The 16,040-nt window shown below is 39.9% G+C and overlaps 1 protein-coding gene across 8 annotated transcripts in view; it reads right to left on the bottom strand.

The window, feature by feature from the left end:
* The window catches only part of BCKDHB (branched chain keto acid dehydrogenase E1 subunit beta), a 206,551-nt gene that overhangs the window by 13,035 nt on the left and 177,476 nt on the right, over positions 1 to 16,040 (bottom strand). For 4 of the 8 annotated variants that reach the window (XM_087856926.1, XM_087856923.1, XM_087856925.1 and 1 more), the window contains one exon: positions 1,391 to 1,528. The exons of the other annotated variants lie outside the window; for them this stretch is intronic. In XM_087856926.1, the coding sequence (XP_087713052.1) occupies positions 1,391 to 1,528 (138 nt within the window). The remainder of the gene's footprint in view (positions 1 to 1,390; positions 1,529 to 16,040) is intronic. 8 annotated transcript variants of the gene reach the window in all.

Consider the following 16,040-nt stretch of genomic DNA (forward strand, 5'->3'; position numbering starts at 1 on the left):
ATGGCGCAGGTGCACACGCTCCTGTTGGGACATGACCCAGCTCGCCTGCTTGCTCTTGGGTGCACTCTGCAGGGCTTTCAATCTAAAAGTGGGCAAGAGTACTGCTCAGATACAAGCAAAATTTGTATTCAGTCCTATCGTTACCCTGTGAAAGAGAAACTGGTAGAATTGCCTACTTGTGGATGCAAGTCCGATCGATAAATACTTTTTAATAAAAGGCTTAGCAGTTCAGTGTCTTTGGGGGGCGATGGTCACTAGGGAAGAGATGGGTCTCTAGAGTTACAGTAGGTTCAGCGCGGAGTTATAGGTTTGGTTTCTTTTAGATGCTTGTGGGGGAGAAGATGGGAAAATGAGGGGAAGGAAGGACATGAATGGAACTTGTTTCTACTATGAGCTTGGATGAGTGCAGGGCGTAAACTGCCACTTTGAGTTCTGAAGCTGATTTTGAATTCTGAGAAAAAACTGGATGCTCAACCAATGGTGGGCTGTAAGTTTAAAGTTGCTTCTACCGTTAAGAGTCAAGAAAATCAACTCACTGCTTCACCAGGAAATGAAACTTGCTTCCTTTCCATTTCCTTATCTACGGGAAAATCTAGATTTAACTTAAGTAGCTAAGTAATTTGATAAGAATGTGACAGCTTTTTGATAGAGTAGGAAAATATTTCAAATAAACATGGGTTACAAGTTTTATCCTAGCCTTAACTTATATTAGAATATGAAATTTAATCCTCTGCTTGCAGTAAATATTTTATAGCTATTCTCCACGGTTAACTCACTTTGTAGAGCTCTAAAACTACAGAAGAAAATTCCTGAAGTATTTAAAGAAATGTCTTTGGAGAATAAAATTAAATTCTTTTTTTTTTTTTTTGCAATTAAAACGAGAGACAACAGATAAGACACTGCAATTAAATTAATCTGAAATTAAAATGTAAATTTAAGCGCAGTATGGGGTCTCCCTGTCTCAGACTGTACTCACTGGCTTCAATTAGTGGTTATTGGCACAGGCTCCACAGCTGGCACTGGGGTGTTTATTAAATAGCCGTGGGCTCTCATTATAGGTGTAAAGCTAGTTGCACACGCAGAAGTGCCACCAGGTGGGCACGGCTGAGTGCGGACGGGTCCGTCCCCATGCACGCCAACAGATAGGTCCTGGTAGAACTTCAGACATCCCTGAGAAAATATCGCACTTAAAAGCTCCATTAAAAAATTATATATGTATCTAATATAGCTGGGTTATGATGCATTAACATTTCATCGTTTTCAATTCCCAGTCCCCCGAATGAGCGTGCTCCTATGTCTGACATAACAAATCACCAACCCACAAGGATTTTCCTTAGGTTTCCTCAAATGCTAATTATGTAGCAAATCGAATTAAGTTTGTATGACTCACTTCAGCAGTAGGTATTTCAGTTACTTCAGAATTGCCAAAAGGGATCTGAAGCGTCTCTTCTCCCTCCAAAACAATCACGCTGTGCGCCAAACTGATAACCGTGAAACACAGCTGCAGAGCAAATGTGCGGTCCCGGTCCTGTAAATACAGCGTCCACACATCAACCTGCCCTGCGAGCAATTTCGGATTAGAACTACCGATCGCAGGTTTAGGTGACCGTTAGACGAGAATTATACATGAGTATGTTCACCCAGCACAGCTTGAACAATTTCTGTATGTCATGAGAGTTCCTTCCACCTACGAATACTCACTGAAACTCCGAAAACCCCAAACGGTGATAAATAACATTCCATCAGCATCTTGTTGAATTGGTTTTCAAGCTCTATTCCTCACGTGAGAAAAAGTCAAAGTGGCCTCGTGCGTTTGAGAACGTGTTTATGGAAAAACGGACATGCAATGTATTTAGGTAGCCTCGCTCCTGAAGAAAATCACAAATGCTGTATTTATTATAAATGCTTTTTTTTAATGACAGTCGGTAAGTATGCAACACAAACCTGAGGGCATATCTGAGTTACAGAGATGGAACGATTTTTATTTCAGTAACTCAAATAATTTCCAAGGGAGGAAATTCTTTTCAGAGGGGCTCTCCAAACTGGGTGGGTTGCCGGATGCTTAAGGCCATGACCGCATTCCCTCCAGAGGCTGTCAGATCGCTATGGCAACTGCCCTCTCCCTATCAATAAGCAACAGCTCGGAACACTGATGTTCTGTTTAAAAAATGGTTTCCTTTTCTGAGGCTATAACGATAGGAATTAGATTCGAGACTGAAATATACCACTTTTTGTGCAAAACAAACGCTACGTTTGCTGCCCAAGCGGTTTCAGTGGAACTCAGCTTTGTCAATAAATGCAAACACAGGGAGATCAGCCATTGTGCCCCAGTTCAGCCGCAAAACAAGGTAAAGCGGGTGACGTAAACAGTCTAAGGATGTTACAGCTGGAATGGGTTATGTGCAGAGGTCCAGGCAGAAGAAAAAATCGGTCTCCAGGGAGCAAATGACATATCGGAAGCAAAACTGACATGAGAAGAACATATGCTTCCACCCGGCTCTTGGAGTTTCTTAAAAGCAGCACACATCGGAATGGCTGTAGTTCTTATCTGTGATTATTTTCCGATGTGTAATTATTCCCGTGCAGGGTAATAAATAAGTTGATTACACTGATTCAATGAAAGAACATCTCCCTCCTATTTAAGGAGATACGTGGTTGCCAGCTCTGTCTTCACTGATTCAAGTATCAAGAGCTAAGTCTCTTCAGCTGTGCCTCACTTTAGGCGTGCAAAAACCAACCCTGCAAACCACTGCTTTGTGCAGCTCTGCTGCCTTGGAGGTGTGGTGCCTGACGCAGGGTAGGCCTCAGTAGATCTCTGCTAACCAAACGGTTCTAGTTTCTACTTACACTGTTTCACTCTGGGGCATTAATGAGCTTAGTCACTGATGAGGCAAAAAAAATCAACAAGACAGGAACTGGGGTGTGGACATTTTCACTCCTTAGCAATTACTGAACACCGTCTTACTCATCTACCAGACGCCACAGTATTTATTGTGATCGTGCCCTCGCCTCGTTAAAAGCTTTTCCTGGCTCCCCAAAGCTTATTCTTTATTTATCCCTATTTCCCTCCCAGCCCAGTACAGACATGCACAGGCCCACCTCCACTCCGAAGCTTACCATTTTAGAACGCTGCCTTTACACAAACCTGTCTCTCTCTTCTCCAACTCTCGGATTTTTCTCTATCTTGCTATCTTCACACAGTCCCCTTTACAAAGTCAGCTCAAATGCCCTTTTCCAGGAGACCTTCAGGACCTTGATGTTGATTTTAAAATCCACGTGTTCAATCATTTGTCAAATATTTCGGAGCCTGTTATGTCCCTCCCTTCAGAGTTTTATATTCTAGTGGGGGAACAGGTGTGAGGACATGCTAGAAAGGAAGCGTGCAGGGGTCTGTACTAGGTAATAACAGGGAGCTAGAGCTCCAAGTTACCCAGAGGGCTCAGGAAGGGGTTTTCTGAGGAGGTGGCATTTGAAAACCATAAGTAACCAGCTCTGCCAAGAACCAGGTAGAATGCGTGCCAGGTCACACAGCAAGTACCAAGGCCCAGAGGGAGAGAAGAGCCTGGTGGGATCCAGAGATGGAGAGAAAAAGCTGGTGGGACTGTACCACAGGAAGAGGGGGAGACTGCACATGGTGAGGAGGGAGGGGGGTGGGCAACCAGATGGCCAGGTGGCCAACAGACCAGCCCTGGCAGGAAGACGGCAACATATGGTCTTGATATTTCACATATCTATATTTTAGCGAGTACGTACAAGAGTAGCTACAGAGATTTACAAGATTCTCCAGGTGAACTTGGGGTTCACTTGTAGGAAATCAGAAATATCATCAGAGATGAAGGCTGGAGTTGCCGATGATGAGACCCAAACCAATACAGGGATGAGGGGAGTAAGTCCAAGTACACAGTATAAACAGATCATTTTGGGGTGTAATTTGGGGGACATTATCACTTCATCAAGTAGAAAAGTTTCTAAGGATCAACACTGAAATGCCCACTTCTGGGGAAAATAAAAACAGGGCATTTTAGAACTGGAAGTATTTACTATACTTCGTGGCTAACTGGAATCCCTTCTTGGCTAATATTCAAATACTTTTTCTCTTCTAGTAATTCAGTAGATTTACTACCATATCTAGTTCCTTAGCGAGAATATCAATTTCCCATTTACTCACACTACTGACTTCCTCCCCCTATTTCTTATCTCTCCATCTCTCTCAGTGGTTTTTTTTTTTTATGGTTATATATTATACAGAAAAAGGCTCAAAATGGCCTAGCAACATGCATGAAGATCATATTTTTATAAATGTTATTTATTGTTCCTTTGGCAAGGATTTGGAATCTGCCGCTGAGAGAAACAGATTTTCATGTGTTCAATGTAGGGGCAGTAGAGAAAAACCTTCTACCCCCATTCATGTCCTTTCTGGCTCTCCTGTCACCAAAGCTGATTACAATATAGCAAATTCTGAGCTAGGCCCATACTAATGTTGCTACCTAGCAACCTGGGGTGGTTGTGACGTGATATAAAAAGGAAGGCAAAATATAATTAGAAAGTGTTCCAGGTGCCCAGTTATACAACGTTGAGAAGGGTATATTTGTTTTTGCTCAGCATTTACCTTAATTCTGATTTATAAAAATTCTGATTACTTGAAAATTCTATTCTTTGGAATTATTATTTGGAATCTCTTAGAAAGTTTAATTCTAAGAAAAAATGTTCTCTTTGTGAAAATGACAAAACATCTCAACTTCTTTGGTTTTCGGACTAACACTGTACTGCAAAGTCGAGGACTTGGGTCCTTGTCTTGATTCTGTTATCAACTAGGTAAGTGACAAGACAGCGTGGCTCTAGCTTTTCTTAATCATCCTCACCACCTGCCAGGGTACACTGATCAGCAGGATAATAAGGGAAATCGAACTCCAGTCACTGAAAGAGTAAATGCCCTTCCTGGATCCCTTTAATAGAAGGCATCCTAGCACACGATGTCGGCACACAGCGGGTGATCACTCAGGAGAGGTTTACTTGGAAAATTCCAGTTTTCACTTATCTTTACATCTTTCAGCCAGGGAAATAGGCAAGGGCTTGAGAGTCATTCGCCCTTCAATACTGAAAACAGAAGTCAACAGATTGTGAACAAAGAGAACTTCGGCCCTGAATTCTTGACAAAGCTTAGACTCAAGGTTGGCAGGTGACCGTTTTGACAGTCGAATGACAAAAAATAAATAAATAAATAAATAAATAAATAAATAAATAAATAAATAATAAAATAATAAAATATAGATGGCCACAGAGGCAAAGCCAAACAAACAAACAAAGACAAAAGGAAGATAACAAAAGAAACCCCAAAGACCTTAAGAGGTCACAAAATGCTTTGGTTTAAGAATAAACACTGAAGGGGGCTAACTCCACAGTAAGGTGATCAAAAGTACAGGAGAGGTGGCCATTTTGGTGAAAATGATCTTATCGCCATTAACAAAATGGGTGGGAAAGACATCATCAAAGAGAAGTCTCAGAATCTCTTGAGTAAGAAGTGCAGAGAGGGTGGGGGAAACGCTCCTTCATTTGTAACAAAAACCCGGAAGTTGGACAAAATCTTCTTTGATGATGAAATGCATAAGAAGAGTTTCCTGGGGTTAAAAGGCAGGAGCATCTCCTCAAGGGAAGATCAGAACCTCTAGGACAGGGTAAAATGTTAGATTTAACAAAAGCAGGCACAGGACAGACTGGAAGCAAATATCTGCAAATCACTTATCCAGCAGAGGTCTTATATCACAGGATATGTAAACAACTCTCAAACCTCATCAGTAAACAAAGAAATGACCCAATCAGAAAGCAGGCAAGCACAGGAACAGACATTTCATTAAAGAGGAGATAGATACCATTGCCAACACATTAGCTGCTGGGGAAATGAATTCAGACCACAACGAGCTATCACTACACACCTACTGCAACAGAAATAAAGACGGTGACCACACCAACCACCGGTGAGAATGTGATCACCCAGACACCAGTGGTGGGAATGTAAAACGGACCAGATGCTCTGGAAAACAGTTTGGCAATTTCTTACAAAACTAAACGTGCACTGATACCATCTGATCCGGGAATCATACTCTTGGGCATTTACTGCACAGAAGGGAAAACATAGCCACACAAAAACATACACACACACACAATAACTTTTTCATAATAGCAAAAACTGAAAACAACTCAGCTGTCTTTCAATGGGGGAATGGTTAAAAAATTGGCGATATTCACACATACCATGAAAAATGAATCAGTGATAAAGAGGAACAAGCTATTCATATGCACAACAACATGGATGGAGTTCAAAGCCATTATGCTTAGTGAAAAATGTCAAATCAAAAAAAATCCCGTACATATAAACATTGTTGAAATGACAAAACTACAGAAATGGAGGGGTGCCTGGGTGGCTCAGTCAGTTAAGCATCTGCCTTCAGCTCAGGTCATGATCTCAGGGTCCTGGGATCGAGCCCCATGTTGGGCTCGCCGCTCCACAGGAAGTCTGTTTCTCCCTCTCCCTCTGCTGCTCCCCCTACTTGTGCTCTCTCAAATAAATAAATAAATAAATAAATAAATAAATAAATAAATAAATACAATCTTTAAGGAAAAAAAAAACACTACAGAAATGGAGAAAAGATTAGTGGTTGCCAGTGAGCTGGAGATGGTAGAGGGTGCAAATATAAAAAGGTACCATGATGGAACAATTCTGTATCTTGATTGTGGTGGTGTCTATTCAAGTCTATATGTGGGATAAAACTGCATAGAACTGTGCGCACACACGACTATGGGTTGAACAAATGGTGAAAGATCTGCAGTCTAGTTAACAGCATTGTACCACTGTCCATTTCCTGGTTTCGATATCATACTAGAGTCACAGGTGTCACCATGGAGGGAAGCTTGGTGAAGGGCACCCAGGGCTGTGACTACTATTTGTGCAACTTCCTGAGTGCCTGTAACCATTCAAAAACTTATTTAAAAGTTTTTGTTTTTAAAGGTATAGGCTAAAAAGAATATCTGATGTGCTCTCTCCGTAAGAAAGAAGGCATAGATATAAGGAGGTAGAAAGGCCTAGAATTGAAGTAATAACCAGACTCTTGCGTGGAGTCTCTCAGGAAGCATCTGACTCTGGGAAAATCAGTCTTCTGAATCTCAGTTTTCCTCATTTGTGGAAATGGTAGGTCTATTCCACAGGCTTCTAAAAATTGGATGTGTTTAATTTGAGTGAAGAGCAGTATGTGCTTGGCATACAGGGGACGTTAGTTTCCTTGTTTCTTAAGCCGTACTACAGGATAGGGAAACAGACAGACAGAAGGGAGGTCACAGACCCAGAAGTCCAAATGCCAAATCTGAGGGGAACTCCAGCCTCAGTGACTGAGGAGGACCCCAAAGAGCACAGGACTTCTGGCTTTAGTCAAGCAGTAGCCTGAGGCTCTGCGGCTGTTTCCCTGCAGTAGGAAATCTTTTCTGCAAAATGTGTTCCCAAAATTTAAAAAATAACTTTAAACATAGTTTTACATTTACAGAAAAATGGTGAAGACAGTACAGAGTTCTCATATACCCATGTTCAGTTTCCACTATTAAGAACATCTCACACTAGTAATGGTACATTAGTCACAATTAACAAACCAATGTTGATACGTTATTATTAACTAAAGTCTACTCGTTATTCATATTTCCTCAATTTTCCACTGATGTCCTTTTTCCATTCCAGGGTCCTACATTATATTTTGTCCTCTTGTTTCATTGGGATCTCCTTGGCTATGACTGTTTCTCAGACCTTCCTTGTGTTTGATGACCTTGACAGTTTAAGGAGTACTGGTCAGGTATTCTGTAGAATGTCTCTCAATCGGGATTTGTCTGATGATTCGCTCATAACTGGAGTGAAGTTACAGGATTTTTTTCTCAAGTATTTTTAGTCCCAGACTTTAATCCCAAATTGAAGAGAGGTGACTGAAGTCAGACAATTTAAACTTCCAGAAACTAGCAAGTAGTTTTCTGGTCACTCTCCTGTTAAGAAACTGCTTGGGGATACCAAATGTTTCCTAAGAACATTATTGACACCATTAAATAGATCAACCTAACCTGTGTCAATTACAACCAAACACAAAACAGTTCTAAGCCTGATGGTTATGATTAGACAGTCTTTAGACCTCTAACAACCTTCTTTTATCTCCCCTGTTAATTCCATTTCGTAGAAGGTTTTGCCAGTCCTTTATCAAGCTCTTATTAGCATTTGTTCCATTTTCTAGGCAGAGTCTGCAGAATCGTACAATGATATATATACCCAGGAACCACATTTTTCTGTTAAATAGTAACCAAAACAAGGGCAGCAATGTATTTTGCCTGATAATCTCCAGAAATACAATGATGGAAGGCTAGATTCTGCCACAATAACAATGTGGCTAAGTAATGAGAGTTTCCACAAGAATCAGTAACACATGTTATAGACTGGCATATGCTCTCATGTTTACGTAAATAAACCGTTTTGATATAGGAAACTATTAGTTGATATTTATCATATTATATTCTAAAATATCACAGAAAGATTTTTCCCTGAAACACCTGATGCTCAGAGAAATACCATTGCTATAGCATTTTCTGTATGCTATTCAAAATGTCCCCATTAAAAGTATCAAGAATTTACGAATGTAAAATAATTCATTATATTGCATCACTATGCCCCTATATGTAGTGGGCAGGACTGGCTGCCCAGCATCCATTCCCATCTTTTCCCCTTCAAAGAGTACCCAGATTTTCCTTCAGATATCCATTCTTCTTCTTCTGTCTCTCTCCCCTGTATTCTGGGGGAAGCTGACCATTTCCCCAGTTCAAGGGTGGGCCTCCACTGACTTAGCAAATTGGCATATTCTGTTCTCCTGACTTTAGAGTCTCTGGTTCAGGAAACAGGACCTTTCTGGTCTAATGAGGGTGACTCTAGAACACTTGCTTGGAACTGCTAGAGCCAGATGGCCACCAGGAAAGAAGTCAGCCCTGAGATCAAACATTTGATACCCAGCCCCCTCCCATTTGATTTAAGAAGGAAAAGGACAAGGTGACCACAGGCAGGGGCAGGGGGATGGAGAGAGAAGGACGGGGAGAGCAGGGAGGGTAGTGGGGAAAGGACAGGTGTATCAAAATCACCTAGAAGTTCTGCAAACCGCAGGTTCATCCCTGACCCCTCAATTGTTGAGTCACTGCCCTAAAGGACTGGCTGAGCCTCCTGCTACATATGCCAGCACATATACACTAGTATGCTGTTACCTGTATGTGCAAGTCATAGTCCCTCGAGGTACAGTCCCACCTCTCCTTCCTTTAAACCGTGAAAACCTAACAAAACGGTAGTCCATGTTTCCTGTCTTGGTTTCTTCCCCTGTCACTCATTCCTGCAATGATTCTAATCTAATCGTGTCTTACATAATGCTCTCCCAGAATAGGGCTCACACCTGACTGCACAGTAAAATCATCTGAAGAGCTTTAAAGCTGGTGTCTCAGTCCCAACCCCCAAAGGCTCTGATTTAATTATCTGAGGTGCAGTCAGGTCACCAGGAGTTTTAAAAACCGTGGGAGATTCCACCATGCAAGCAAACGAGCAGGGTCGAGAACCACTGTCCTCCTGGGCCGTTGCTACAAGTGACTTCTGAATCACGGGAGTCGATGACTTTTTCTCAGCTGTTTCTACCTTAAGCTGAACTGGCAGAAAATAGTCACCGAAGAGGAGGCGTAATATTTTTCTCACTAAAAACCCCACAAAGTTGGGAAAAGAGAAGAATAAAATCCATGTGCAGAGAAGAGCTGCAGGAATATGTGAGTTAGGATAGCTAAAGTGTGAAAATTTTAAGGGAAACAATACTGTTTGAGAAAGTATGTTAGGAAAATACTAAAGGGAAAAGAGAGAAATCGCTGTATACAAAATTGTCCATAAATCCCTCTCTACGACAGAACAGTTTGAAATGGGTGTATATACTGTGTAAACCCACTTATTAAACGGATTCAGAAAAACTCTCTTAAGATGCTTTAGTGCCTTTGTGTGGGGAGGTGATGTATGTGTTAAAAGAGAATCTGAGATAGCAGAACTTCCTTCTTTTCTGTGCATTTTCAGAGACAGATGATCATTAAAAAAAAACAAAGGTCAATTTGTACTTTGTGTTCACAAGTAACATAATATTTGAAAGATCATACTTCAAAAGCAGAAAACAAATTAAGAGGGTGTCTTCGTGTAACTGAAATAACGCTAATATTCTCACAAATAGATAGGCAACACGTACTGAGCACACACCTGTGTGCCGGTATTAAACATGAGTGGCATTATGTTATTATTCCTCATGAACCCTCTGAGAGGAAAGAAGCTTCATTATGCCCATTTTAGAGATGGGGAAACTGAGGTCTAGAGGCAGGTCACTAGTCCAGTTGGCATGTGCCAGAAACAGTATTTGAAAGCAGCTCTGTCCAATTCCAGAGCCTGAGTTCTTAATTGTTATGCTCTTTTCTCCATTATTATGAATCTACCAAAATTAGTTTAAAAAAAATGTTTTTAAACCCTCCCACACACCAGACTATATTTTTAAAAAATCTTTACGCAGATTGACAGAGAACATTTTGGGCAATTACAGGATAGCAAGAGCAGAAGGCAAAGGCAAGTTTAACTTAAAATGTAAAATCCAGAGCCAGTCACTCTGGGGATTTTCCATAAATGTTTACTGGTGATGATGGACAAATTATAATTTTATACTCTCCTTGATTCATGCTATTTCTGCAACTTTAAAGTCTTCCCATTGTGAATATATTTCCCAGTAGCTCTACTTTCCATTTCCACACAACCACAAGCCACTATGCCAAAGGCTTCTCTAACTCAAGGTGACTAAGCAGATCCCAGTTCCTAATGAGTTCATTTTGGTTTAGGACACACACACCACCAGCTGGCTTCCATGGACTTGAAAATGATAGCTTCATAGTAAATAAAGGAGAAATGATGGCAGTATTCTAAATAAGTGCTCACTTTTTTAGCTGCTAAAAAATGTACATATTATATGCTCTATATAGTCTATTCAGTGATGACACAAATTAGAGCATCTCTCCTATTCAGTGAATGCTCCGAGGAGGCAGGTACCATATCTACTTATCATTGCCTCTCTACTGGCCAGCATATGTGGTAGACTCCATGTAAATATCTGCTGAGCTCATTTAACATTTGATATTCACCAAAACACTACAATATACATATTAGATGAGAAAATACATTTGATTTCAGATCATAGTTTTCCTACCAGAAATCTCACATGTAATGTTTATATTTTTTGGGAGTACAGAGAAATGGAAAATCAGGAAAGGAACGTTTTATGTTTTGATTACTACTGAATATTATAGCTCTCAAGAGTATGAGACATTATTTTCCTGCTTCATATTAGTTGAAATACATTAAAGATGCTGATATGTCAGGGTAAAGAATTACTCTTCATTTAAGTGTCCCGTTTTAAAAATTTAGGCAAACTTGGGTTCTCTGAAAGTTTCTGAGGATTCAGTAAGTTAATGAAAAATATAAATATTTTTAGGTTTCAAAAGAACTAAGTATTGGATACAGCCCTTATCAAGCTCCCGCATTAGGACTAGAAGTTTTAACTGCAGCAATCACACAAGAACTAAAAAGGCATCCAAATTGGTAAGGAAGAAGTAAAACTGTCAGTATTTACAGATGACATGATAGAAAACTCTACAAACTCCACCAAAAAAGCTATTAGAATAAATGAATTCAGTAAAGTTGCAACATACAAAATTAATACACAGTAATCTGTTGCATTTTCTAGAAACTAATAATGAAGTAGCAGAAAGAGAAATTAAGAAAACCATTCCCTTTACAATTGTACCAAAAAGAATAAAGTTTCTGGGAATAACCAAGGAGGTGAAATACCTATACTCTGGAAACTGTAAGACACTGATAATAGAAACTGGAGATAACACAAATATATGGAAAGACATACCACACTCATGGACTGGGAGAATTAACATCGTTAAAATGTCCATACTACTCAAACCAATCTGCAGATTCAACACAACCCTTGTTAAAATACCAACAGCATTTTTCACAGAACTAGAACAAATAATCCTAAAATTTGTATGAAACCACAAAAGACCTCAAAAAGCCAAAGCAATCCACAAAGCTACAATAATCAAAACAGTATGGTACTGGCAAAAAAAAAAAACAAAAAAACAAACAAAACAAAACAAAACACAAACACCAGACACATAGGTCAATGGAACAGGGTAGAGAGCCCAGAAATAAACTTACACTTATATGGTGAATTAATCTATGACAAAGGAGGCAAGAATATACAATGGGGAAAAGACAGTCTTTTCAATGAATGGTGCAAGGAAACCTGGACAGCTACATACAAAAGAATGAAACTGGACTACTTCCTTAGAGCATACATAAAATAATCTCAAAATGGATTAAAGACCTAAATGTGAAACCTGAAACCATAAAACTCCTACAAGAAAACATAGGTCTAATCCTAGACATCAGCCTTAGCGACATATTTATAGATATGTCTCCTCAGGCAAAGGAGGCAGAAGCAAAAATACAAAGCTTTTACACAGTGAAGGAAACCATCGACAAAACGAAAAAACAACATACTGAATGGGAGAAGGTATCTGATAAGGGGTTAATATCCAAAATATATAAAGAGCTAATACAAATCTACCCAAAAACCAAACAATCTGATTTAAAAAGGGGCAGAGGACCCAAATAGACATTTTTCCAAAGAAGACATACAGATGGCCAACAGACACATGAAAAAATGCTCAACATCACCAATCATCAGGGAAATGCAAATCAAAATCACAGTAAGGTATCACTCACACCTGTCAGAATGACTAAAATAAAAAAGCACAAGAAACAACAAATATTGTCGAGGATGTGGAGAAAAAGGAACCCTTGTGCACTGTTGGTGGGAATGCAAATTGGTACAGCCAATGTGTAAAACAGTATGGAAGTTCCTCAAAAAATTAAAAATAGAAATACCATATGATGTAGTAATTCCACTAGTGAGTATTTATCCAAAAAATAAATAAAAACACTAATTCAAAAAAATTATATGTACCCCTATGTTTACCACAGCATTATTTACAATAGTCAAGCTATGGAAGCAACCCAAGCGTCCATAGAGAGATGAATGGGTGAAGAAGACATGGGATATATAGACCATGGAATATGAACCATAAAAATGAATAAGATCTTGCCATCTGTGACAACATTGATGGACCTAGAGGGTATTATGCTAAGTGAGATAACTCAGATACAGAGAAAGACAAATACTATATGATTTCACTTATATGTGAAATCTAAAAATCAAAACAAATGAATAAACAAACAAACAAAAAACCACCAGACTCTTAAATACAGAGAACAAACTTGGTGTTTGCCAGAAGGAGGTGGGTGGGGGGTATGGGTGAAATAGCCGATGGGCATTAACAGGTACAAAGTTGCCGTTATAAAATAAATTAATCATGGAGATGCAAAGTACAGCACAGGGAAAACAGTCACTAACATTTTAATCATAGTGTATGGTGACAGATGGTGACCACATTTATCATGATGAAAAGGAAAAAAAATTACCATGGCCATTCCACAGATGTCCCGCTCAGGTAATCCTCCCTGACAAAGGATACGACTACAGAAACAGGGTTTTCCAGGAAAGGTTATTCAGCAGAATTGGGGGATGGAAAACGGGTGCCTCTCCTCATCCACTGCCGACCTCCCCCACCCGCTGCAGAGTGAGGGTGCCGCTCTGCGTCTCTGAACCCGGGAGCCTTCTCCACCCACTCTCAGCAGCTGCTCCCCAGAGTGACAGCAGGTGCACGTGAAGGGAGAGCCGTCAGCTTCAGACAGACTCTATGGTCTCATTCTTTTTCTGTTAAAATGTCACCACTTTTATAACATGAGCTTGCTTAGATCATAATGGAATCTATCCTGGGGTATATACTGTCACTGGGTATATTTACCAGATTTTTATTAATTTTATACTTTTGGAAGGGGCATATCACAGGCATAGTGTGGAAATACTTCATTTTTGTGTGATTATCAAAGGTTTAATTTATTCAGTGGCCAAAACTCTCTCTGAGAAGGCTTTTCATTTCAAAAATATGGTCATTGCTGCACATATATACATGTTACAAGACAATATTTGTTTCCATATATTATAAAGCAAGAGGCTGGAAGAAAATAACGTAAGGATGTATTTGTTACAATTCATGGTATGATACTGTAATTAATAAAGCAAAATCACTCTATCACATATGGTAGAAAGAAAGGACTTACTCTTATTAATAATGCTTTTATGAAAGCTGAATTCATGCTTTCTCTATTAAAAAAACCCACATGTTCACTTTGGTAGGAGTCAGATTTCATTTTGCTCATATTTAGTACATTTTAAACTTAGCAGTATATACATTTAGCAACATTTGCACAATGTTTCCTATTTCATTAAATATTTATAAGCAAATATAACATGTGGCTGATAATCCAACTCCAAAAAAGAACTGATCCTACAACTCTATTAATATTTTAAAGGAGCTACGTGGAAGGTCACGTTGATTGAAGACTAGAATTATATAGCTTAATCATAGCAAAAACTAGTTTCTTTTAAATGATCATTTTCCATATTATCTCAGCAGATTTACAAACATAAAGAAAAATGCCAACTATTGTCCTAAACAAAATTAAGCATTATAAATTATCTTGTGGGAAACCGACAATTCCTATACCTAAATAAACACACTTCCATGTCTGGAGATAGTATACACATGGCTTCACTTATGCAATGCAATCAGACATCTTCAAGATTCCTCACACATCTAGAGGCATCTCCTAAGCCATAAATAAGGGAAAAGCTGGCTTGAATCAAGACATTTGTTCCGTATTATGATGGCAGAGAAGTGATGAGTAATTCAAGAGAGATCATGATGATACATGGGGACACGGATACATGACGATACTATTGAATGTTTTCTGTATGCTGTAGGCCATTCTAAAAGCCTAACATCATTAACTCATGCAAACCTCACAACAGTGCAGTGAGATGGGTACCACTGATGGAAAAACTGAAGACAGATAAGAGATTTGTGCAAGACCACACTCTTGGTAAGGTGTCAGCTGGTATGTTGATTCCTACTGGTTTTCTTTAAAAGCAAGGTCTGAGAAAGAAAAGAAAAACACAAGCTGTGACACAGAATTCTTTTCCACATCAAAAATTCCACAAGCATAACTCTTCCCATAAGGACAGGGCAAAAGCAAAAGACTTCTCTAGTTAGCATGGTCCTACTATCATCTGCCTTTGGATGCCCCAGGGAGACCATTATCACACACACACACACACACACACACACACACACACACACACACGTTATAATGTACACACAGATCCTGTGACAGCAATGATCATAGTACATGTCTGTGTATTAGACTGTTAGCTTTCTGAGGGCAAGGGCCTAAGCTTTTTATCTGATTACCCTCATGTCTTGCACATTTGAGTGACTACATGATTACATTTCTTGTCTGGTGTCAGAAGGCCCAGCCTGCTCTCAATAGGGAAAAACTTCAGTGGGGAGAAGTAGGGGGTAATAGGGTTTGGGACTATTGCCTAAACACCCAGCACTGTTGGGATTTTCCTGCCACTTCTGGGGAGCACAGTACGTGTCCGGGTGCGAGGAGCTGAGGACAAGTCACAGGAAGAACAGAACACTGGCATATTGAGGACTCAGGGGAGAAAGCATCTCAAAGCAAGCCCTAGAGCTGCTGGAGGGAATTAGAGGGAGAGACAGCCAGAATCTTAGTCTGTTCAACAGAAGGGAAACAGGCTGAGAAGCCCTGGTCTATGCACTGGGTTCATGCTTTTAAAATGACTATATCCTGGGCCCACTGTGAAGAAGAGAGATGGTGGTCTCCCTCAGGTCCCCAGACCAGTGTAACCCACTGACAAAAAGGGGAAGCGGACTGTGGTAATTGCCCTGAAAAATGCCCTGTCCTAATTTCCAGA

This window comes from Ursus americanus, chromosome 29 (assembly GCF_024610735.1).
Source record: "Ursus americanus isolate L20-20 chromosome 29, mUrsAme1.1.p, whole genome shotgun sequence".
NCBI lineage: Eukaryota > Metazoa > Chordata > Mammalia > Carnivora > Ursidae > Ursus > Ursus americanus.